The following is a 25,610-nucleotide window of genomic DNA, read 5'->3' on the forward strand; positions in this document are numbered from 1 at the left end:
TACATTTTGGCAGCTATAGGGCTATAGGCTTGGGGCATCGACCACCTCTCATGCCTCGGCCTCCTTCTCTCCAAACTAGACAAGCCCGGAGTCCTTGGCCATTCCTCATAGGACATGCCTTCCAGCCCTTTCACCAGCTTTGCTGGCCTCCTCTGGGCACATTCGAGTACCTGAACATCCTCCTTAAATGGTGGGGCCCACAGCTGCACGCAGTACTCAAGTACACCAATGTACAGCAGGATAATCCCCTCTTTTGTCGGGTTGGTCGTGCTGTGGCTGGTGCACCCCAGGGTGGGATTTGCCCTCTTGGCTGCCAGGGCAGGCTGCTGACTCCAGTTGGGCCTGCTGCCACCCAGCACCCCCAGGTCCCTTCCTGCAGGGCTGCTCTCCAGCCGCTCCCCTCGCAGTACCGCTGTATCTATGGTTTCAATGCTGCTTATACGCAGCCAGTAATGGCGGAATCAATCTAGTTGAACGCTTGCCTGGTCCTGCTCCGCAGGAGATCAGTAAGTAATAGGCAGAGTTATTGAAACCATGTGCAAAATAAGGGAAGACCTTAAGGGGTTTTCTTTGTCAAAGTACCTAAGCCTATAGTTTGGCAGACTTTTAAGTGTTTGAATAGTCTCGTTGAAATAACTGCTGGAAGTCAGAGGAACTACTTAAATGCTTGAAGATAGATAAGCCTGTTCAAGTGTTCTTCACTGAATTGCAGCGTGATCTGTAGAATTTAAATTCCATGCATCTTGTAAAATCTTTGAAAGATTAGAAGATGCATTATTAAGAGATGTCTGAAGAGATACATCTGAACAAAAGGAAGCATGTCCACTTGCTATTTATCATCTTGACTAAAAAAGGCAGAGTTAGACCAAACAAGTTAGTGTACTGTTAAGACATGTAACAGTAGAGGAAAATGTGGTAACACAAATTCCAGAGCTAAGGATGATTGATATGTGCATAAAGATACAATAAACAATAAAACTGAAATAGAAATGCCTGAGTGAAAAAAAAAATTCAATTTATTGTGTATGCCTTTTTCTCTGGTTTGATATCCTTTCTTTGTGCAGTTCTTGGCATTCTGCAGTCTTTGAGGGGGAAATAAAGCAGGATTTTGTGAGGAACTCATTGGTTCCTAGAAAGCGATTTTTCTTCTAATGTTTGGGTGGGGTTTTTTTTGGTTTTAATTTTTTCTGATGAGGCATACTCACTATTACTGTTCCTAAACTGAAATATGCTTAACTGTGAAGCAAGACAGACATTGTGAAACCCCTTACAGGAATCCAGGGATGCTTTTCAGGTATTGCAAAGCTATGGCTTACACTTTTGCTCTCTGTTTTAATTGTTGATCAAATCTGAAATTGTGATGAAGTCTTGGGAGCTGTGGAGGACTTCTGGTACAAAACTGGAAACAGGTTATCCCAATTCTTAGATTCAGTGGCTTTTTGGTGAGATTAACCATGGTCATGCAAATTTTTTCTTCCCTTGACTGTAATGACAAAAGAGAAGAAAATGAACTAAGGTTTTGCCTCCAATTCAGAACTGTTTCATCCAAAAAGATCCATTCAGTCTGTATGCTTTGCTCCAGAGTGCAGCCAATCACCTGACTGAAAAGTATGAGACAAAAGAGAACTTTATCTTCAAGAAATACAAAGAAATTGTTATTTTTATGACATCTGCACATAACACTGTCTCTCTGATTCAGTCAAAAGGAGTATACCTAAGTCCGTGTTAGACTGAAAATAATTAGTTTGGATAGTAATATATGTTAGGTTCAGTTCAGTCAGGCTGTCTGGTTATTAAATGAGGGTTCTAAATGAGCCTTGCAATGTGTACTGAGTTCTGAAGAAGCATATTATACTGCTTGTGGGAGGTATTTATAAACCCTCTTGGCCACATCTACATGAACTGCAGGCCACATCTACATAAACTGCAGTCCAGCACTTCTTAAGCTACAGCAGTTATTTTGTGTGTGGAATACTAAAAGTGAGTTTTTGATTAATTTCCTTTAATATCTTTTCTATCCTATGCTGTCTTTAGAACAGTGACTTTATAGCAGATGGTTGTTAGCAGTGTAGTATTTTCCACTTACTGTTCATATCTCATTGCAGTGTAGTAATTTGTTAAATTGAATGGTATTTGATTGAATTATGCTGTTTTTCTTTATGATATTTCTCCATAATAGTAAACAGTAGTTGAAGTTCAAATTCAGTTTAAATTACTTTTTGGTTACAGAACCAGACTTGACGTATGCTTATTTTCAACATGGCAAAAACCAGGAGCATTTGTGAACAGAAATTAGCCAGATGTTAGTGACAGCTATGAAGTTGGATATCCATTAAGAAATGCATGTGGTGGTTGGCTTGATGAAGATTTGCAGAGGAGATGTAGTTACATTTTCATAATGAAATTGAATCAAGAAACAAGAGTTATACTTTGGTTTATTTGGAGGTCAAAATAAAAACTGATATTAGTTCTATAGTGATAAATATTATATAATCCAATACATTTTCTAAAATTAAATTTTATACATCATCATTGGTAACTGTATTTTATATTGAATCTATAATATGGACCATGCAGACAGCATTTGTAAGAAGAATGAAGGCTTTGTGTAAGCAGTGTCGTAGGTGTGCCCTTTAGAGAGTTGAGTTCTTCCAAGTTATGTTATACTTCTGATTAAAACAGTATACCTATTTATTCCATTGAAGTGGGAAAGATAGCCCATTCATCTTCAAATAATAACTGCTGCAAGTGTTTGACATAGTCCAGTGCTTACTGAAGTCTCAAGTGGAAGTCAGGTCAGGATTTCATTGAATTAGCATGCCTGTATATTTTAAAGCCCATGAACTTCTGTAGTGCCAGCTACATTTTGGCTATGCCTGTAGAAGTGACCAACCATAACAGGAAATTAAGTTTGTCCATAAATACACTGGTATGCCTCTAAGATCATAGGGTTAGGATAGGCCTCGTGAGGGCATCTGTCCCATCCATCTCTGTTGGTGGTTGAATTAAATGATAATCAAGTTACTCATTACAGATATTTCTGCAAGTTTTTTTAGAATTGTCTGCTGCTTCTGCAAACAATCCAGGCTAGAGTGTCTCTGTGTCTATTGTTAACAAGATTTTCCTAGTCACAAACCAGTTTAAGACACTGCCTTATACCATATGTGATAGTTCGGATCAATGTCAGACTATAAAATCCACTGAACAGATATGGACAGGGGATCCTATACTACACTTTTCACAGTATCCAGAACCTACTGATAAGCAAAGTTATTTCAGATGATGCCTTTTGCTTTGCAATAGTTAAAAATAATCATATTAATGAAGTGCAGCAATAGTTGATCTGTCGGTTAGGCAAATCAGAGGAGGTACTACTTGTTTCAGCAAATGAGAAGTTGAAGTAATTTTATCAGCATGTTGGCCTGATTTTCATTAAATACTGGATTATGTCTACCTGTATCTTCTGAAGAAAACTGTTATACTAGGTTGTGGGTTTGGGGTTGGGTTTTTTGTTGTTGTTTTTGTTTTGTTTTTTTTTTTAAACTGGCCACATTTTAGCAGGAAAATCATTCACAACTTCTTGAGCAAGAACTTAGCAACAAGAAAAAACAAAGACAAGCCTCATAACTATAAATCTTATCAGTATTTTGTCAGTAGTAGTATTACTGTACAAAACTTTCTATTAGATACTTTCTACTTTTGGCTGGTGTGAGTAGGTTAAAACAAACAACAAAAAAAATAGAGTTGCACACAGATACTTGAGGTTACATGGTCTGCTTGGCTTTTGTTTATTCCAGCATGAGCCTTAAGTTTTCTGTGTAACCGTTAGTGAACCATCTGACCTCTCTCTTGATCAGATTCTTATCTGAAAAATACAAATAATTATGCTTGTTTGTGTTCCTAAGCTGCTTTGTGACCCAAATGGAAAAATTTCTAAAGGAGTGTACTGCACTGCCATTGCCAATGACTACAATTGGAAGGGGTATATACCAGTGCAGGCTGTTAACCAAGGTCATTTCAGTGCAGAATAGTGTAGGAAGACATAAGCAGGTGAATTGTAAAGTTTATTGTAACAGAGAAGGGTAACACGATTTTTCATAAAAGTTTCACTAGTTTTCTCTGGGGGCATTTTTCAATGCCATGGTAGTCTTAGAATATTATCTCTGCATAGCAGTGATTTCCCAATTCATTTGGTAGCGCTTAGGTCCCCTTATCTCTTGGGGAAACTTTTTTTTATTACTTCTACTATTCCATTATTGCCGTAGCTATGTAATCGGGACAGCTGAAGGATATCTGCTTACAGCTGCTGACTCACTTTGTTATGCAACTGCACCATTTCCTATGCTATGGTGTGAAAAGCAGCAAGGAGGGGGAAAAAACCCCAACAAATAGAAGCCCAAGTGTTTGGAAATGCACTAAGAGTATTTTACAGAAAATAATATGTTATTGTTTACAAGTGTGTGAATGTGTTTCTCAGTAAAATACTAGTGTGTCAGCTCTAACGATGAATGAATGTGCAGAAAAAAGAGAACTAAAACTTGCAGAGCAATATGCTTGGTGGTTAAGCTACAACTGCTAACGCACAGGAGGCTGAACAAGATAATTTAGTCACTTTTAGACCTACAGGCAATGAGCCTATAACGCACATAGCATTACAGGACCCTAGAAGTCTGCCTTACAAAAGTTAGATTTTAAGATTAGACTGAGAATTTTCGAGTTTATTCTGAGCACTGGACTGTCATAAAACCATCCTGCCTCCGTGAGGACAGAACATCTGAAGTGGTAACTTCTGAGATCTTCACAGTTATTTGAACTTGTTCATTTCAATAACTACAAAAATTACTCAGTAGAAAATACAACAGTTTTGCTGTGAACCTGCAAGGTTCATACATGGAGTCTTCATTCACTCAGTTGTAACTTTGCAGGGTCAAATCCAAATCTGCTGCTATATTGGAGGATTGTTTCATTTATTTCCTCTATACTCTCCCATTTTATCTGCTAAATCAGTCATTAGTTGGATTAAAAGGTCTATTCTTTTAATTGATCTATTAATTCTTAAGGCAATGGTTGTATAACAACCTAGCTGATATTTTTCACCACTGTTCTCAAGGAAACCAATGCTGCAAGGATTTGACTGTGTTTTAGGAAATGCTGAGACTTTCAGCTGCTATTTTTGTATATAGAATATGTTATTTAAACTGTATATATTTGCTTTGTACTGATAATAGAGGTTGCCCTTTGAGTTTTGTTTGCCTCTAAGAGCTTAATCCCTTCATGGAGGAGGGATTCACTTGATTTATCTCAGTAATCTGGCTTCTTTAGTGAACACTTGATAGAATTGGAAACTGAATTGCAATCTTTTTAAAGCTCTCTGTCCCAGAATGCAAGCGGTTTAGCTGCCAAAGGTATTTCTTTGCACTATTTAGAACTGTAGGGATGGATGTATATATCCGCATAGAATTGTCAAAGGTGCTGAAGCATTTGATTTCCAAACTTGACTGTTGGTAACTTAATACATTACAATACCTGCTACTGTGTGCTTAATAGTTCTACTCAATTTTAACTCACTGAGAGAATGTAATTGACTTTTGATTTGATTTTGTAAAAAAGTTATTCAGAAGATGGCAATATTCCACTACTCTGTGTTTTCTTTAGCATGTTGATTAAAAACGCTTTATGAATTTTTGTGTATTTTCTCATAAAACTGTTAACAATTTGAGGATTTTTCCCTTCCAAATTACCTTACTGTACTTTATGTTTGTAAAGAAATGTAAATTTGTCATCCATATGTGTTTAGAACAAACTTGATTTCAATATTTGTAGGGCACGAACCTGATGTTGTAGCATACTACAGCATAAGTGACTTATCTACTTGATAAGGTAGAATAAAGCATTAAGGTGGTGTTTTGAATATTAAGTTTATTCTATGCCAGCTGCATATTACTGAAAATTTGAGGCATTTTATAATGGTTTAGTTTTACTACTCTGTGGATAAATAATGGATTATTAAAGCTTTTAAGAATTCATGTTACATAAAACAGGAATGTGTTCCTACTGGTGTAACTATAAGCTGTGTAGATACCCTGGTAATAACAAAGAGTATCCATAGCATTACTAGAATTACAATTTACCTGTTTAAGCCCAAAGTTCTAATTCTATGATTTTGCTTTTCTGTGTTATAAGCTAGTTCTTTAATGAAATGTAAAAACTGGCTATGCGTTATTTGGCCTTGTTTGAATACACCATCTTTCAAGACATCTCACTCACTTATCTTAGTTTTGAATTATGGGACATGCAAATGAAAATGTATGATAGTTGAGGCTTAAATATAGAACCTTGGTAAAGAGCTTTGGTGTTCTTTTCGTAGCTGCTACTCTTCTGTAAACATTAGTGAAGAGCTTTGAAAGTAAATGGAACTAATTGCAGACTTCCAGAAGTGCAATAATTAATGAAACAAATACAAGCCCTTAGCTGGAGGGGGAGAAGCTGGCAGTAGATTTCTTCTTCCTGTGAAGTTAATGGAATTTCTTCCAGAAACCTTTGATTTCAGCCAAAGAATAGGGACCCTGATTATGCAAAAATAATAATAAAGACAAGTTGCAAGTTTTAATAGGCATATGCTCTTATATATTACTTACAGGTATCTTTGTATCAGATCTGTCAGCATCTAAATTGGATATTTTTGTCTAATGTGTATCTATTGTTGGGTCTAAAAGGTGGTCAGTGATGTGTATGTGATAGGATGTAAACAGGATGGGATTTCGGAAGGGGCAAACTGTGCTACTGCATTTGTCATGAGAGCAGAAGCATTCTTTGAGAGTCTGCACTAGTGTTTGTTATACCTATTAACTATTTAACCATTAAGTAACGTTCTGAAAGTATTTATAGGTAGTACAGAGTAATTGGATGAAGTTTTTCTTACCTCTTTTATGAAAGCTCCATAGTTGCTTCTTAATTAAGCCAAATGAGTCAGTTCTAAGGTATAAAGCTAAGAGTTGTCTGAGCATTGCTGTATTGGAATATATGTTGCATACATTATGTTATTTATTGTGTGCATTGTGTTATTTCTGGGAGATTTGTTGTTTTCGTATTCTGTTGTTTCTTGCTTACATCTGAAGCATGTTAATTGCGCTCCTTTTGTGACTGTTTTTCTTTTGTACCATCGCTTCTTAGAATAGCACAGTGACTTCCTGCACACTGTGTGAAATTTGCTCTGAATTCAAGCAGCTTGTGTATTTTGATGTTTGAAGATATTTTTGGTTTTAGAGTAGAACCTCTTGCCAGGATATGCAGCTTTTTATGCCCTCTTCTGCTTGCATGAAATTTTTAACAGTGTATGGATAATGAACTTGCTGCCCATGTCTATGTGGAATTGGCCAAAGGACTGATGCGGAGGCTGGGTTTGTGCCTGTCTGGAGTTATGAGACTATTTGTGGTTGACACACATTTCTCATGAACTTCATGTATCACTTACCTATTCTCTGGCTTGTTTTCACTGGTTATAAAATGCTGATGAGCTTATTTTTCCTTAGCGATACTACGAAAATTCATTCATACTACACAAAATGTTATTAAAATGGAAACTACTATTCAGTTATTCTTATGTGATTGGAATTGAGCTTGCTTTGCTTGCATAATTTCAGGACCTGCTGAAGTTGAGGTAGTCTTTTGATGTAGGATGCATAGCTGTGAAAGAAGCAGAGTAAAAGCACTGCCAGGAAGTACTTCAGTAAAAATTTGTTAAAATCAGTTTACTGCATGGAGTCAATGCTATGGTGTTCTGTTATATAGTAAGAAGGGTAAAAAAAAAAAAAAAAGGATAAGAGCCATTACAGCATGGCTGAGATAACAATGAATACTGATCTCTGCCAGAACATTTTCTAGCCAGTACCTGCATCAAATTCTCACTTGATTTTTCTGCATACAGGCTTTAAAAATGTCATGTTAAACAGGCACTTTATTTTACATTTACAGAAGCTCCAAAATACACTAACTGGCCAAAGAGACAGCTGAGGATAATATGGCCCCTTTGTTGCCATTGGTCATCCACCATTCCTCTACCTTGTATTTTTAAATTCAGACTTTTTTTTTTTTTTTTTTTTATAAATGGGGGTGGGGTGGTGGTGGTGGGGGGTGGTGGGAGGGAAAGACCAATAAAGTAGGATACCACCTGCATCTTGGGTCATGAATGGGTTGCCTAACTCCTCAGGAAGTTAAGATGGTATGCCTCAGGAAAAGCAATTTTCCCCATTGCTTCCTAGGAGGGAGACATTTCTTTCTTTTTTTTTTTTTTTTTCCCCCCTTTGTCTGGGGATAGGAAGAATGAATGTTTGCTTCCATTAAATTAGATGCCTTGTTTCCAAAATAATTTCTTTAGTAGCAATAGTATAGCTATACTGTGATTCTTACTGTTGTCATCTGTCTTTTAGTGGTCTTTATTTACATTAGCAGAAAGCATAAATAGTGTCAACATATTAATAGTTTTTCATCCATCAGGTAAGCAATGATGTATCTCTTGCTCAATATATTTGCTCACATTTGTCACTTTTAGTGCTCTTTAAAAATAACTTCCTTTTTGTGGTGTTCACTGTTTAAAGTAGGCTAAAAAACCTCTACAAATGAGAGATACAGATGAGGACATCTTAAAAAGCAGTTCTTAACATTAAACAGACCACAAAGTTTTAAATATACAGGTGATGGATGCGTTTACTGATAAACTTCTCATCCTCTAGTTTTCCCTTAGTGACCTTAGTTTAAGAAGCAAAGAATTGGTGCATTTAGCAGTGTTTTTTTTTTTTTTCTTTTAATCTGATGTGCGAGGTCATTCTAAAATGCAAACCTATATGCAAGTGAGAAAGGAAGGATTGATAGAGCCTTTGTAAAACAGTTCCTGTGATATATGTAGGTACTGCTACATGTGTAATGAAGCTATGCCATATTTCATTATAGCTTGCATAACTTCCCACTTCTTAAAAGTAACTCCAAAAAAGTGAGTTAAAATTTCCCATTGGGTAAAGAAATAGGAAATGGAAGTGGGAAGAAATTGTTAAAGGCAACATTCATCCTGCTTCTGTTAAAGGATTGTCAGAAAAGCTAAAATGTCATAGCTCTTCCATGTGGAAGCTTCTATGTAGATAAAGTAAGTCTTATCCTTGGGGATTATGAAAGCTAATGAAGGAACCATTTATTGTTCTCATGTTACTGTCACTTCCTAATATGGAAAAAGTTTGAGCCAGCCAAGCTTGCACTTTGTCATTTTGGAGTGGCATCACCTGAAAAATACTTGAATGGGTCCTTTCTCCTTAATAGAATTATTAATAATAACTACTTTAAGTGGTGTGTGTATATATAGCAAAACTGAATCAATGACAAATATGTGAAGCTTCAAATCAGTGCAAGTTCCACTGTAAGGAGCAATCACTGACACTCTTAGATTCTGGTAGCTGTTTATGTGGTGTAACTATAAATTTACATTAGTAATCTGTGCTGTTTTTTTTTTTTTTTTTTAATGTATATCGTTTGTGAAGGAATTATGGGCTGCTTTGCAGATAAGCTGTAAGAACAGTTAAAGCAAAACTCAACCCTGTGTTTTACTGAAGAAGCATTTTTTTTAGATATTTCTCACAAAGAATCTCTCTGAATCTTGACTGAGTTGCTTAATGAAGTGCTGTTCATTACCAAAAATTGACTGAGGAGAAGAAAGAATGGTTGAAGACAAGATACTAGATGCACTTTGCTCATAAGCTTTTATTGAAGTATGCAATCTGTTTAGAAGTATATTTAAGGGCTCCCAGACAGAGAGGCATAGGGACCCAGGCCAGCTTAGGAGAACAGGAGTGAGCCGTTAGGATACTGTTTATGATGGACATCTCATTAAGCTGCTGCTAAGGTAAATCTTCTACTGAAGTTTTTAGGGAGAAAAACCGCTTAAACATCTGGAACAGAAGATAGACAATCAGGAACTCCCAAATTCTAAAATTTATTCCAGGTACGACTTCCATCTTGAACTTTTTTCTCACATAATTTTTCATCTGGTTTGAAATTCTCCTTCCTGAAGCAGGAGGCATGCTTTACTGCTTTATAGGAATAGTTAAGAAATTTGTAGGGTATTTTGAAGAGGAAAATTATTTTGGTAGAGGTGTTTGCTCACAACTTTAGAAGGGAAGCTTCATTCAAGAGAAACTATCCAAAACATACAGCAGAGATTCTCTAACCTTTATTGAGGTAAAAAAAACAGGGGGGGACACTTACATTGAGACTCTTTGAGGATACTAGAAATATTCTTTAAGATCTGCTGTTACCTGACAACAAAAATAAATGGAAGGAAATGCTGCAAAAATAACTGGGTATTTTTTTTAGTCTATACCCATCCAAAGAGTGTTTTGTAAAACACAGCATTTAAATGTCTGGCCTCATCTCTGGGAAGATGGCTTGTGCTGAACACTAAGAGCTGATCAAGAAGAAAAAACATTCATGTCATGAGTTGGTGAGTACATGAAGCTGATGGCATTCCGCACCCTGGCTTTCCAGCTGAATTAGTAGTTGAAAAGTTGATTCTGTGTACCGAGAGGTTCCAGCTGAGACTGTTTGTAACAGCCATATGAATCATATGGCTTTAGACAGATGATTTAAAATAATTCTAAGACCAAAAAGCCTAAAAATGTCAAAGGCTATTGTTTATTAGGTAGGATAACTATTCTTACTGTACTTGTTTGTTCAGGTAATAGCTTAGGAGCTGAGAGACCCAAATGGTAAAAAAGACTGCTAGAGGCACTGTCATCCATTTGTTAATTTGCATTTGGCTTTACTGTTTTACCTTCCTACATTTTGTAGCAATAAAAGAGTACTAAAGAAAGCAGCAATGTTTTTCTATACTGCTTGCCATGTTTAATTTTACACTGCATTCAAATATGTGCTGGTTCCACTTCATTAATTAATTCCAGGCTGCCAATTACAGGAGGCAGCTGAAATAAGAACCTATTCTTGATGTTGACACATGCCCTCCCCCCAGTCAGGTGTGACATGCTAAAGCTATATGTGACTCAGTGGAACAGGAAGAAGTAACACTTGTAGATTTAATTAAGACAAGGTGTCTTTAAAGTTTCTTCCCCCATCCCCCTCATCCTCCAGTTATTTCCTGATATGTTTTTGGGACCAACTTTAGCAAGTTTAGGAAGGAACAGGTTTAAAAAACAGATGCATGCTTCCTGAAAAGGGCCATTAAAAACTTCCACCCAGTTTCACAAACAAGACATAATCCTCATCCTATAAGAACTGAATACAGTAGAAAAGAAACTGTGGTCTTAGAGATTGGAATTTTTTCACATATGGAAAAATATTTAACAAAATGATCATATCAGAATCTTAAAAACTGTAAGCAAATATGTTCTCTCTTAAGAGTGTTTCTTTTGTATTCTTGCCTTTTTTCCACTGGTGAATACTAGCGGGCATATCGAGTTTCATTTGACTTTTTTGTGTGTGTTGTGAACTGTTCAATTACTTTGCTAGTATTGGTCACCTCACAAGCACAGCTGTTACTAATTACTAGAGGCAAAAGGTTTAAAACAGTTGTCTTGAGATTATGGATGGCAGACAGCACTGTCTCTGAGATCACCGTAATGTTTCTTGTGGCCATATGAAATTTAGAAAAAAAATTCCTAATTACAAGGCTGAAGTTGTCAGTAGCATACCACTTGCTTAATATTGTTGTCCACAATCCCTAAAGTTTGGGCATTACCAGCGTAAAATCTGTGTAGCTTTTATTTCTAAAGAATGTCCGACTCTTGAGCCCACTTGCTAGCAAAATGTACTTACAGAGGTATCTGTACATGGGTATATCATGGTCAGAAGGCAAAACTAGATTTGTACTGTATACTTCTGTAAGGTCAGGTAGAGAATGAGGAACATTGTACAGTATTTCTGATGTAATTTTTTAGCATGGTGTTTGGTGACATTTTCCTACTGAGTGGGACATGAACTCCTAATGAAAGCTGCTTATCTCTAAACACCAGAGATGGAATCAGGACGGATTTATCAGGGTTAAAATTTACCTCTTTTTGTTTTCCCTTTTTGCAAGAAATAGGGGTGTCTGTAGTAATTTGTTAATTGGGTTTCTCTCTGTTACCATTATTTTGGAAAATTGGCAATATCTTGCTCAAACCGGCTTTCTCTTAGTCTGGATACAACTGTAAAAATTGGCTAATGTGATATTTTTGATTGCATTGCACCTTGCAAACAGTGTGGGGATATTGCAATTCTGACAAACGTTACATCCGAAGCTGATTAATTTAGAGGATTTTGCATCTCAAACGTTGCAGATGTTGAGAAGGAATGTGAGGGCAGGCGATGATTACAAAAAACCCCAAACCCAAACTCCACAAAGAAACCAAGCTCCCTTCCACCCCCCAAGCTGTTGTATCTTGGGAAATAATATCTGAATCATAATTGTATTGTCGTTATACTGTAGATATCTAAATGTGTAACTTGGGGAAAAAAGAAGTGCTAGTAGGGTAGGTAGCAGTTGTGAAACAAGTGTACTGCTGCAAGGCATAAGACTATGCCTTACATAAGATCTATTGCCTGGTTATTGTATCTTTCCCATATGTGTGAGTAATATCAGACAGGTGATTTAGTTTCATAGAGATCAGGGAGGCTGCTCATGTTCAAAAAGGTCTTTGTAGCTTCTTATTTCAGCTGTTTGGCTTGTTCATGTGATGTGGTTAATATATCCTGCAATGACACATTTTAATGCACGTCTGCTGTTAGATAGCACGTACTAAAATAAATGTAACTTCCTGAAGTAACAAAATAGATAGATTCTTATTGTGGTAAAACTGCAATCATTTTGGGAGGATAGATATCCTTTATTTTAATACAAATACCAGATTTAGCGGAAGCAATTATGAACAGAAGCAACAGAAGCAGGTAGTCTCTAAATGTTTGGACAAAAACAAACCCAGCAAATTCCAGAGAACAGTATGTGACAACATACCTGCTTTTCTATTCCAGATATGAAGAGCATTCCGATCTTTATTATACAGCTATGCTTTTATGAAGCTGTCCTTTCAGCCTTTCAATTTTGATTCATCAGTGCAATGGCTGGATATTTCATAGGACTTAAATACTTAGTTTTTTATTTTGTGGATTAACATTGTAGCTCCCTTAGCTTGTCCTGAATATCCGGTCTATGCTCTCTTCCCCTATCTTGTTTTGTTTCAGGGAGGAATGGAGTAGTGAATTCAAGGAGAGCTTGCAGAGCACAGTAAGAACACCTGTACCAGACAATGTGCTTGAAGTACAACATAAGGATTAACATTCTTCCTTCTACTTTATTGCAATAAGTTCACATGCCAGCACTCTGCTGGCTCTTGCTTTTTCTCCTAATTGTTTGGCACTTTGATTATACTTTTCTATTCATTATTTAATTATCATATCTAGAATAGGGTAAGTATACAGGCACTGGAATGTATCATGCTTCTAATCGATAATTATTACTGGAAATCAAAATGAAGGCCCTGTATCCTGCAGCCTGGAAAAACACATGGTTTTTATCTCTGTTGCACCCTTTACTTCCCTTTTCCGCTTTCAACGTTTATATGTGACAGAATTTTTTTGCTTCAGCCTACGTTAGCAGATCTGGATGGTTGTAAGTTTGGTTTTGGTTTCTTTGGTTTTTGTTTCTCCCCCTCCCCTGTGCAGTGATTTTTATTTTTTTTTTTTTATTCACTTTTTTCTAAGAGGAATTTAGCTCATTGCTAAGTCAGTAAGATGGCTTCCATTGATACCTTCTTCTGTTATCAATATATCTAAATTAGCCTAAGTTGCTGATACTCAAATTACATTAAATTATACCAGTGCAATGTTTTTCTGATATGGGTGAACTATAACCTGCTTGGAGTTCTGGCAAAACTTCCTTTGATTTCAATGTGGCCAGGGTTTCTCTTTTGTGGTTTGCCCCTCTCTTTAGGTCTAAAAGATATAACAAAACCAAAACGAAAGTTTTTTTCTCTGGTTTGGGCATAGAAATACTTTGTTTATACTGTCCTTCAAGGTAATAAAAATCAGAAAACAGTTGTTAAAGTGCTTGCAAGCCATTGTAACTACAGCAAATGTAGTTACTGAGAAGTGTTACGTGATTGGTAGTAGCCTAGAACTCATACATGAACTCACATTTTGAGAGTTTAAGAGTGAAATAAGATTTTTTGGGAGGAATTTTTTATTCGAGATCACTTGCATCTCTACTTAAACTGCTGCTTTTGTGCAAGATCAAAGATTCAGTTAAGTAGAAGGAATGTCTTTGGGAATTTCAGTGTGCAGTATTGTGTAGAGTTTGCTACTGGGATATTCATAGTACATCGCCTTCGAAACAAAAATTGTTCTACCCGTCAATTACGGAACATGTATTACCACACATAAAATTCAGATACAAGAATTCATTTAATGCGACAGTGCCATATCTTCTTAAATTATTTTGCTGTGTTCTTGAGTGGCATCAGACTCACCTGAGAAGTAGGTCCTTTTATATGACCTATGTCTAATTTTGCGTATTATTTCCAAGTCCCCATTAGTTTCTGGTCTTTTCTATTTACAAAGCTAAAATTCTCCTCCAGGATCTTACTATGTTGCGTTTTGATTATTGCAACAACCTTTTTTTCCTGACTTTAACAAAACTAGTTTTGCCTTCCATTTATATAGCCAAATGTTATTACAAAAGCCATTTTCTTAGGTGGTCATTTTAATCATGCTGTGCTGCTCTCTGCATTGCTCTAACAACTTCTATTTTGCATCAACCAGAAAGTACAAAGGCTTTTGAAAGGACAGATGAATTATTTATCTTAATCCCACAAATCATTCTGTCACTGAAGTGGTTCTCTCCTGTTCCTGTCTGGTCTAGAATACTAGCCTTCATCCTTAACTTGATTTTTTTTTTTTTTTTTTAAATTATGTGCTTTTTTTTCCCCCCCTATACAGCCCTGTATTTTCAGAACTCTCCCCAAAAGTTACATGATGGTCAGAACAAACTTGACAGCTGTTAATCATCTTGGTCTCTGAAACCAATGCCTGGTATTAAAAGTATACAGCCTCCCCCCCCCCCCCCCCCCCATATTTTCTGTTTAACATGCATCATAAGAAAAAAAAATTATGGCTATAGGTTCATATTTAGGTCTCCTCACGTTGTTCTAAAGTCTCATGTTAAAATTTTGCTATTTTCTATGGTTTTAAGAGGACAGTATGTTCATGTTTCTGCAGGGCTTTGAATATACAATATTTGACATCCATGTAATTTAACACCAAACCCAATTATATAATAAAATCAGAATGTTTGCTAAAACATTTGAATATATCATCTTGCTTTTGTGTTCAGTCAATCGCTATGTTTTCAAGACTAATAGATGCAAAAATTCTGATGCAATTTTGAGTTGTTTCTTAGCTTATAAAATAATAACAAATATTTTACCTGTGGTGGTTGGAATTACTTCCCAAGACTTTCTTTTCCATTTTCAATTATTGACTATCTCTGCTATTTTGGAAACAAAGTTAACTGTAGTTGTTAGGGACTTGTCTAAAATTCATAGTTGTTGGGAAATGGAACACTTATGGTGGATCGTGGTTGCAGATTTGATAATGGAGATCACGTAAAAGTAGCATGTACTTGATTTTTTTGCCAGATAGCAGTTTGTGGTTAACAACTTGACCAGTGAGGAGATAGCCTTCAGAATTTATAGTTAGCATTCTTGAACCAAGAAAGAAGTATTCAGGAAAAGTGTTTCTTATTTATGTTTTTATGTTTCAATTAAAATTTATTACAGTAACTTCTGTACCATATGGGATTACTTTGTTTTATTTATACTTGGGAAGATATTTATTTTGCAACTTTGGGTTACAAAAAGGTTTTATTTAAAGTAAAACATTCCTGGGAATGGCTTCTCAATTCCCTGATTCTTGATCAATGGGTATGAACAAAGAAGTTCTGTCCTAGTGTGAGGTTTTTGGTGTGTCTTTGAAGATGTTATGTTCCATTTCAACTGTCTCTGAAAGATTAGTCACATTGTTGCTAATGCTACATCATCTTTAAGGTCATACATCTACAATACGGTTGGTACTGGGAGTAGGTGAGTTCTATCATTTGTTGATGCATTATCAGTTTTTGCAAGGACACTTCTTTTTGAAGTTATATCATGGTTTTCCTCCCCTCCTCATAGGGAGAGGATGTGGGTAAGAGAAAGATGATTTAATTTTTTGTGTGTTCTTTTTTTTTTTTTTTTTTTGTACAGTATGTCATAGCACATGGGAATTTAACAACATTTCTGAAAGATTAGTGGACCACAATAGTGGAATATTGCAATTTGGATTATCACTGTGATAATTTGGATTGTAAGGTGTTGTGTGATCTGCAAAACTCTATTCAGGACCAAAGGTGGAGTTTTTCTGCGCTGGGTTGTCAGTGAGTATTGTAGTGTGAAAGAAGGCACAAGGTTCAAGATTGCTTTACTGTAGCTGAGATACTAGACTGTTCTTACTGTTTGCAAAGCACTTTATAGTCTCACTGTTTTGCTTAACTATCATCAGTCTTTCCCATGGATATCTTGTAACCAGTGTCAAAGAATTCTAAGTTGTTTAACTTTTGGGTCTAGAAACGCTGCTGGCATCTCCTTGCCTATGGTCTAGAAAAGGGTACATCATGCTCAGGAGAACATGAAATCAGTCTTAAGGTTTGTGTTCTAAATATTTATTCAAGAAGCACAGATGTTCTCTTAATTTCAAGATATTCATATTGGCAAAAAAACCTGACTAGAAGATGAGTAACAGTGCACAGTTGTTATGGAAATTAATAGGTGGGTCTGTTTTTTAAAATAAATAAATAAATAAAGCTTCTGATCCAAAACTTTCATCCAAAAAACATGAAATGCTGACAGTATTCTTTGGGAATGACTTCATGAAGCAACTTAAGCTGAGCTAACAGTTTATAGCTATTAGGAGCAGAAAAATAAGCTTTTTCCCTGTCCTGTCCTTACTTGTACCCGTGTGCTTTTCCACCATTTACCTTTGGTGAGTTCTGGTGCTTTTCTCATGGCACAATAATTTATTTGGCTTACAAAACCATCAGAAAAGAAACCTGGCAAAAAAGGGTATTTCTGTGGTTTTGGACTGCAGACTTACCTGTGTGATGGGATGAGTGCTAAAGCTGGCATAAGGTGTCAGGGAGGGACTACGCAGAGAGATGGTACAGTGCCAGTGGAAGAGCGTGAAAAGAGGGAGGAGAAGGAATTTGGATAGAGGAGAGGGAAATGAGGTTTATACTTTCATGAGTGGCAAATGGTTAATTCACTCAGCCATACTGTAAAATACTATTCTTTGTCAGCACTTTAAGACTTTATTTGCATCTTGAGTACAGCACTTCCCAAAGTAAAAACTAATTCCAAAATTCATAAAAAAAAATTAAAATATTAATGAAGGGTAGAATGTGATTAACTCAGATAACTTCTCAGGACTGGGGAGAATTGTACTAACAGATAAATGTAGTAAAATGTGTCAAACTGAACACAATGAAATGTATAACAAGGTTTGAAATTTTTACAACTAGGTAAATTAATGAATAGGAAAAGAAAACTCAAAAGGCCCAAGTCTTATTTTTTTGCTGCTTTTATTTCTGACCTGAAGAAGGACCTACGTACCTAAAAGCTCCCCTGTTGTTGTTTATTTGGTTTGGGGTTTTGGTTTGGGTTGGGGGGGGTGTTTGTTGGTATGGTTTGGGTTTTTTGTTTGTTCATTTTTTTGTTTTTCCCCCCAGTTACATAGTTTGGTCTAATAAACAGTATTAACCCCAAACTTCGCTTTACATATTGCAGTTGGAGGGGATGGTTGGAAGAACAAACTAAGTGGCATTTGGCCAATATTGCATTTGAGATCAGTTGTAGAGTGGGGAAAATTCCTGTTACTACTTAGAGTAGAATTTTCTTCTTGCTCATATCTACACATACACACATATCTAGGCATACAGCAAAAGATTACAAAATACTGTCCTCTCTGAGGATAAATATTATGGAGTTACTAATGTAATATAAATGTTATTATAATAAAATTTAATCAAAACAAAAAATAGACCACTACTGTGATGTCTTGGTAAACACTTTGTATTAGAGAGAATGATTTCTTACAAAGAAATTTGTTACTTAATTCTCTAGTCAGCAGGGGTGCTCTGGAGAGAAATTCGTGCTCCCACACTGCCTGTAACTTAAACAAAAAGTATTTTAATTACATTTAATCTCATTTAAACATCATACAAGTGGTTCCAGTAATTTCATCTCCCTAGAATACCTCTTCCACTGTAAAATTTCAGGAAAGGACACTACACTTTGGGTCTTCATTTTACTTTCTATAGAACTTGAATGACTTTAAAATCCACATTGATAAATCAGTACAATCCTTCCAACCTTCTCCTTTCTGCTCTCCCCAGGGAAGTATACTCAGACAAGCTCAACCAATTTCTTCGTTATAAGTGTAATTCATGAAGGGTCATTTTATCCAGCCTCACCACACCCTGTGCATTACCTCACGAGGGACCACCGTGGTTCGTAATTAGTTTGCAGTGCTGGGTGTGGTAGAGGGGTGGAGAAGCATGAATCCTTCCTGATTTTTCTAGGCGGACCATCATTAATCTCGAGCTGCAGACCAGTCACCATAACAGTTTTCATATATGAATCTGAGGAAGCTTTAAAAATGGGTTGTTATTGTCTTCCTAAGGGAAGCTCATGTCTCAGTGCAAATGCAATTGTTAGAGGGCATCCTTTACCTGCACTGTACTTTCTGTAGTAATTGAAAGTTAAATGAATTTAGCAAAAGGAAAACAAACAAACAAAACAACTTGGCAGGTTGTTTTATCTGTTTGTCTCCCAGAACAATTGTTCCACAGGCTACATTTATATGAAGAAATAATATATGCATGTCTTACTTTGAAAGCCCACAGACTGCTTTACGAGCTGGATGTGTGTTTATACATCAGTTCAACATAAGTGTGCTTCACTAGAAAGGTGGTATTTTGAAATAGCCATCATTCACATTAGAAGACAACGGAGACTTCTGCTATTTATTAATTGTGTTTGACAAAACTTTGGGGCATAGTTCAGGGCATCTTGGCTTCAAATCCCAAGACACAGCCCGTGATAACAGTGAGGAAACGTAACTTCCTCCTCCTCTTGTTACTCCATAAGCTGCACAAATAAAGTTCATATGAAAGGTAGTCTTCAAATGGAGAATCTAGACAGAATAGAAATCTGGGTTTCAGTTTTATAATGTCAGATGTTCCCCAGAGATGCATTTTTTGTTCTGCACTGATCTTTCCAGGATTAGGATTCTACCTGGAAAAATTACAGCTGTAGTTTTTGAGAGGACATTTTTTGGTGGTAATGACTTATTCTGTAATCATATTTTTATTGGAATTTCTCAGCACCAATGTGTTTAATCAAATGGTGTCTTCCTAATATTTATTATCTAGTAAATTATAACTCTCATGACCCTGTGTACTATCCATATTTGCAATGAGGAAACTGCAGTTTCTTCAACAGCTTGTGTAACTGCCTGATAAATACCCTTTATATGCTTTCTAGCTACTCATCACTGTCAGTATTTCTGCATTCCAGCTCCAGAGCAGATTCAAATTTATAATGTTTGGTTGAAATGACTGTTTCAAAAGTTTTCTTTTGGCTGTTTGCATGTGGCTTTGGTTTTGGTGTTTGGTTTTTGTTTGTTTTGGTTTTGTTTTTCTGAAAGGAAAGCTTCCTAATGATTATCCTGAAGAGATATTGGGGTATGTTGAAGAGAGGCTTCAGAGATACTCAGTAAGTGCAGAATTGTGTGTGTGTACGAGGAGCATTAGCTTGGCTAACTTCCACTGGTCATTTCAGAATAGTAGGAGTAGTAGCTTTTCTTTAAATATTCTTAGTGAAATGTAATTTTCTTAAAATCAGCTGAGAATATAGTATATCTGAAGGTGATAGTGATAGCATAGTTGGTTTTGGTGGTTTGTTTGGGTTTTTTTTAAGCATTATACGTTTTCTTAAATTCTTGTCTTGTTACTGGAAACTTGTCACATAGGCATATATTTCACCAAGAAAGTATTTATGTGCCTAAGTGTCTATTTCTAAGTCATCAGAATGGACAGATTGAAAGGAAAAGCTCCCATAAATATAAATCACAGGAGAAATATAGTTAGTGTTTTTCTTTTAGCTTTGCTAGTTGTACTTAAGAAAATAAACAGACTGAGTTGTTGCAACAAAGGCTAGGCTGCTGCTTAGGCATCATAGTCAAACACAGACCAACACCAAGCAAAGGGCTCTTTTACATTGGGTGAGGTAAGAAAAGCAGAGACAGGCAGACAGTCATTCAGAGTCTTTTACTTCTTGGCATACCAATAATTACCAAAAATTAATTGTATTTGTCTGACTTTATTTTTTTAAGAGCTTGGCAAAACAGATTTTGACTTTTAATAGGGAAAGCAGTCACAGTAACATACCAGGAGGAAAAATGTAATTGAAATCTGGGTGTAGACATATCAAAATATTTCTGTTTAATCATAGATTCTGTGTTTCTGCCCAAAGGCAGTTAAAATGTGTTGGCAAAGATCATGTTAAAATAAAGCTTAAACAAAACAACAAAAACACCAACTCAAATCTTGAAACAATATATTTGTGAGTTTTCTTCCGTAGGCAGAGTTCATCTTTAATTGATGATTTTCTGTTCCACTGCACTCCTTAAAGCCCATGACTCCGATGTTTGAAGATTCTTCACTCCATTGGGTTTTCCTTATTTAAACATTTAGATGAAATGTTTCAGTTCCTTTTGCTACTGCTTAGCATAATGGCTTCTTAAGTATTCTTGAAAAGGAAACAGGTTTTTTTTTGTTTTGTTTTTTATTCTTTTGCCATCATATTTTGGACCCTTTGAGAAATCTTTGATCAACTGCATTTTAATTTTAAAATGACTGATCAAAGCTATATGAATGTTGAAGATTAGCATCAGATGAAAAGGAATTCTAGCCACCTATGAAGGTATTTCTAAGGTTCAAACCCTAAATATTTCAAAGGACTTTGCCATGCAGACAGATGCTTTTGCAATAATTACTTCACTATTAGGTTTTGAATGTGTGAGGAAACTAACTAAAGGCATTTGTGTGAACAAGACAATCACAGAACAACTCTGTGAGTGAACTTCAGTCCTGAACCAGCTCAATGGTGGTAGGCACCTTTCTTGAGCAGGGCTTTCTGGAGTTACCATATAGTTTGTTTACTTCTCCCTGACAGAAGAGTAACTGGCAGACTAAATTGTGCCTTTGGCCAAAGTAAATTAAAAGAAACCAAAACCAACAAACCCACAAACCCCTGTTCCAGAAATGGCAAAACTGATGCACTGGGCTGCTGTGCAATCTAGTCGCTAGCATTGGTTTTTCTTAAATGTTATTTTCTTTTTTGAAAGTAGCTTGCAATTCAGATCTAATTTTTATAGTGTTAGTGTAGATTTGTAGTCGAAGTATAATTTTTGGAATGAGTGGACTCATTGGCTTCAATCTTACAAGATTCCTTAGTGATATCACTGAAACCTTTATTTCTCCAACTATATAACTGGAGTTCACTATGGAGTCTTTCAGCCGCAAGCTTATGAACTGACATTTGGCTCTGCTTGGGTGTGCATGCACATACACACACTACAGTGACTAGTGATGGGCAGTCACTTTGCATTCTAAATTAATGTAGAAATGAAATGTAAATGTAAATCAGTACTGACTAAGTTTGTAAGATCTTTCAGAATGGACTCCAAGTTTTGTATTTCATACGCAATACAGAAGGGACTTAATACCATGATTAAACTGACATAGTTTTGATTATGAGCGTACATAAAGTCTACAGACAAATTCAGTTCCCTAGAAGAGACAGTTGTTTGAAATTGTACCCTTGTGTTATGCCATCAGATAATATGATACTTATAAAGTTAGGTGGTATTCATCAAGGAACTTTGGGTCCAAATATCAGTTCTAAAACTATATTTACACTCTTCTGGTGAAGTAAATAAACATCCAAAGTGTCTAATGAATCCTGGTTTAGGTGTTCATTGAAGTCTATCTTGTAGGTGCAAGATGCTCTGAAACTTATTGATGAGAAGGTCCTGCCTATTTTTAAGACTTGTATTCCTCTTAAGACAGATTTTTCTCTTGTTTCTTAAGAGTGCTTAGTCAAGCTGAAGTGTACTGGCCTGATTAATTGAGAAATGACAGAACATCTCTCTTGGCATATTTTTTTACATGTATAAACCAAAGTTCATTATTTCAGTCTCCAAACTGGTACACTCTTGTCCTCTGTGAAGTGCTCTTTATGCTGTGAAGCATGTTACAGGATTAGAATGCTTTGAGGACAAGCCCTGAAGGCATTTTGTCTATACTGATTTAAGTGAAGCTGATTTTTAACATGGTGTCAGCACACACATTCATAAACAAACATACACAGATGGTATTTGAAGTCAGGGCTTCTTGGGTTTAAATGGTTACAGAGCAGCTGCAGTGTTCTCAGGAGGTTCTTGACCATTTCATACAATCTGTGTGTATTGGTGTTTTAATACACTTGAAATGTGAGGAGAAACCATCCAACATTATCAAGCTGTGCTCAGAGGTATTTCCTCTGAATGTCACACTGAAGAAGACTTGCAAAAATGAATGCATGTTCATGTGAATGAAATAATTGTAGCTTCAGAAATCCTCAGGTAAGACAAGTAGTCTTCAAATAAAATGCTACATTCTTTTCATATTTTTTTTTAAATATGGAAAGGAAGGGGGCTGCAGCAAAGATTAATCTAACGTAATACCAAATCTCCAATGATGGTCAGCAGTAAATGCTGAGGGAAGAGTATAGAACAGAAATAGCCTGTCATGATGTTCCCCCCAAATACTGTCCTAGTACTGAAGAACTTGTGTCTGAGAAGCCTTCTTAGCAGCAGCATCTTGTCACAAATACTTCCACTGTATATAACACAGAAATTGTACATAATATGAAGAATTAGCTTGTTTTTTTCTTTGCTCTGAATCTCCCACCATCTGGTTTAATCTGATGTACTGTTTTTTCCCTCTAGTTGAATGCAGTGAAAAAATCATTCCCTATTTGCTTTCTCTGTCAATCATGGTTTGTAGATCTTTATCACACCTGCTCTGATTTCTCTTTTCTTCTCTAAAATGTCCTGTCTGCTTAACTCTTCTTTACATGAAAGCTGTTTAATGCCTCTTGTCAAGACTTTTGCTTTCAGTGAACCTTGTCCCGTCCTACTGTGATGGAGATGAGGAGAGTGGTACTCCATGTAACACTCAAAATGTTCAATTGCCACATTTCTGTCTAGAATAGTTGAACATCCAGAAGTACTGATAACTTTGTTCCTACAATTTTCCAGGAACTGCAGTGTTGGGAAACTGGTGGGTTTTTCTGTTTTATGAGCAGACTACTACAAAATAGATGGGTCTGCATGACAGGCAGCAGGATAGCAGCTCTGGCTCTACTGTGGTTGCTCCTGAAAATGCCTCGGAGATAAGCGTGAGACACATTATATGTTTGGGATATTGGTGAAGTCAAAGGAAAGTGTCTGAATGAGGTCTGCCATTTGACTAAACTTAGAATAAGGACACCATTTATCTAACAACCTTTAGGAAAATAAATGCTTGTAAAACAACATCCATCATACAATCTGCCTTTAAAACCAGTTAATTCCTTCAAAATCTGTAAAGTTATTCTTGGTTGTGCTGCTTCCCTTTGACTGAAAATACCCTTTCCTACTCCCCCTGTCCAGCTTCCTACTCAGTTTCCTTTTCCTTGTCTCCCATATACTCTTTTTGTCAGATTGATCCTGCATTGCAGACAGGGCCCCTAACACTTCCCCTTTCTTTCCAGGCAATTTTTACTACCTTTGTCCTAAGGTAGACATCAACCAGAATTTGCCTAGCTCCACAGACACTGAGTGCCCTACGCGATATGTTAGGCAAAGGTATTTTTCCACTTTCTCAGCATGTCACAATGAGGGGTGCGGGCAGGGGAGCTCTTTTGACTAAACAATAGCACCAAAAGTGGAACTTGAAAAACACAAGAAACAAACGCCTGCTTGCCAGACAGGAAAAAGCAACAGTATGGGTGAACAAAACAAAAAAAAAAGGCAGGGGTGGTGGGAGGCAATGCTGTATGTTGTGGCAGCATAACGGGATGCAGCATTCCTTCTCTGGTCAGGAAGAGCGTTGCCCACAGAATGTCCATGCCGCTGCCGTCCGCAGAACCGCAGACGGTGTTTGGGACACGACTCCTGTGCCGTTCGGGACTGCCGCCAGTTGCCGTGAAGCCCCGCACTTCTTGTCAGCTCCGCAGCTCTCCGCAAAGCCCCACGCTCGCTGCACTGCGGTTACCCCGTGAGACGCTAGCAGGAACGCGGGGTTCGGCCTTCCCTTTGCCCTCGCCGTTGCTAACGTACCGCTGCGCCGCCAGGAAGGGGGCGAAGCCCCGCGGAGGCGAAGAGGAGCCGCGGCCGCGGGGCGGAGCAGCCGGGCCGGCCGGCAGCCGCGGGCGCCCGGGGGAGTTGCGCTGCCCCGCCCCGCCCCGCCCCGCCGCGCCCCGCGGGCGGGCCCGGCGGGGGTGGGTCGCAGCGCTGCGGGGCGCCTGCCTGCCGCGGGCCACCGGAGCCTGCCGTCCCTCCGCTGCCTCCTGCGAGCGCAGCAGCTCTCGCGGGTCGTGCGCTCCGCAGCCTCGGGCAGGAGATCTCGGTTACAGAGCTGCCGGGGAGGGGAGGCGCAGCTTTGTCTTCACGTTCTGTGCTCGGACAGAATCCGCTGTGACCCCCGAAACCGCTCCTCCCGCAGCCACGATGGTGGCCAAGGATTATCCTTTTTACCTTTCCGTCAAGAGGGCGAATTGTGCCTTGGAAGTGCAGACGGTGACCAGCCCAGCTAAAGAGACGGAGGTACCGAGCCTGTTGGTGATACGGTTGCACCTTTGTTTTTCTTTATAGCGTGATCTGTGTTGATTTGGGGAAGAGTTACGTGCTTTGAAAATAGGCTTCTGTGTATAGACACCTGGTTTGTTTAGGCATCCTTCACTGCCTTGTTTAGATATTGAACTCGCCTTTGCAATAAGGCAAGGAACAAAGAACCTAGATTTTTGGTATTTGTCACTTTAAGGAATTAAATCCAATGTTTTAAGTAACTAATTGAGAAATACGTGGTTTAGATATGTAGTTTAAAGTAACTTACATGTATTTCATTCCAGGGCTAACCGTTACTTAAAAATTGTTAAACTTACGCAGGAACTGGGAGGGAATCTGGAAAACTGGCTTAAAGCGTTATCTGTCTTTTTCTCTTTAGTAACAAACCAAGAAATCAATCCAATAATACAGCTAACTGAAGACTTGCCCTATCAGCAGGTTGTCTACTCTGTTTCTTAAAAAGCACGAAGTCTTTTCAAGTGATGTTAAAAATCTTATTTATTAACCCAAACTCAACATACTCATTCGCAAATTTCACATGAATGGTGGAATGTTTCAGGAATAAGTGTTCGTGAAAAACTTAAATAATTTGTACTTTAGGTTAATGTTGCTTT

At 37.4% G+C, this 25,610-nt stretch overlaps 1 protein-coding gene across 5 annotated transcripts in view; it reads left to right on the plus strand.

The window, feature by feature from the left end:
• Positions 1 to 25,610, plus strand: part of ARHGEF3 (Rho guanine nucleotide exchange factor 3) — a 138,555-nt gene that overhangs the window by 83,044 nt on the left and 29,901 nt on the right. For 2 of the 5 annotated variants that reach the window (XM_075052705.1, XM_075052706.1), the window contains exon 1: positions 24,689 to 24,975. The exons of the other annotated variants lie outside the window; for them this stretch is intronic. In XM_075052705.1, coding sequence (XP_074908806.1) covers positions 24,880 to 24,975 — 96 coding nt within the window. In that variant the 5' untranslated portion in view covers positions 24,689 to 24,879. Of the gene's footprint in view, positions 1 to 24,688; positions 24,976 to 25,610 lie in introns of those variants that run through there. 5 annotated transcript variants of the gene reach the window in all.

The sequence above is a fragment of the Buteo buteo genome, chromosome 21 (assembly GCF_964188355.1).
Source record: "Buteo buteo chromosome 21, bButBut1.hap1.1, whole genome shotgun sequence".
Classification (NCBI taxonomy): domain Eukaryota; kingdom Metazoa; phylum Chordata; class Aves; order Accipitriformes; family Accipitridae; genus Buteo; species Buteo buteo.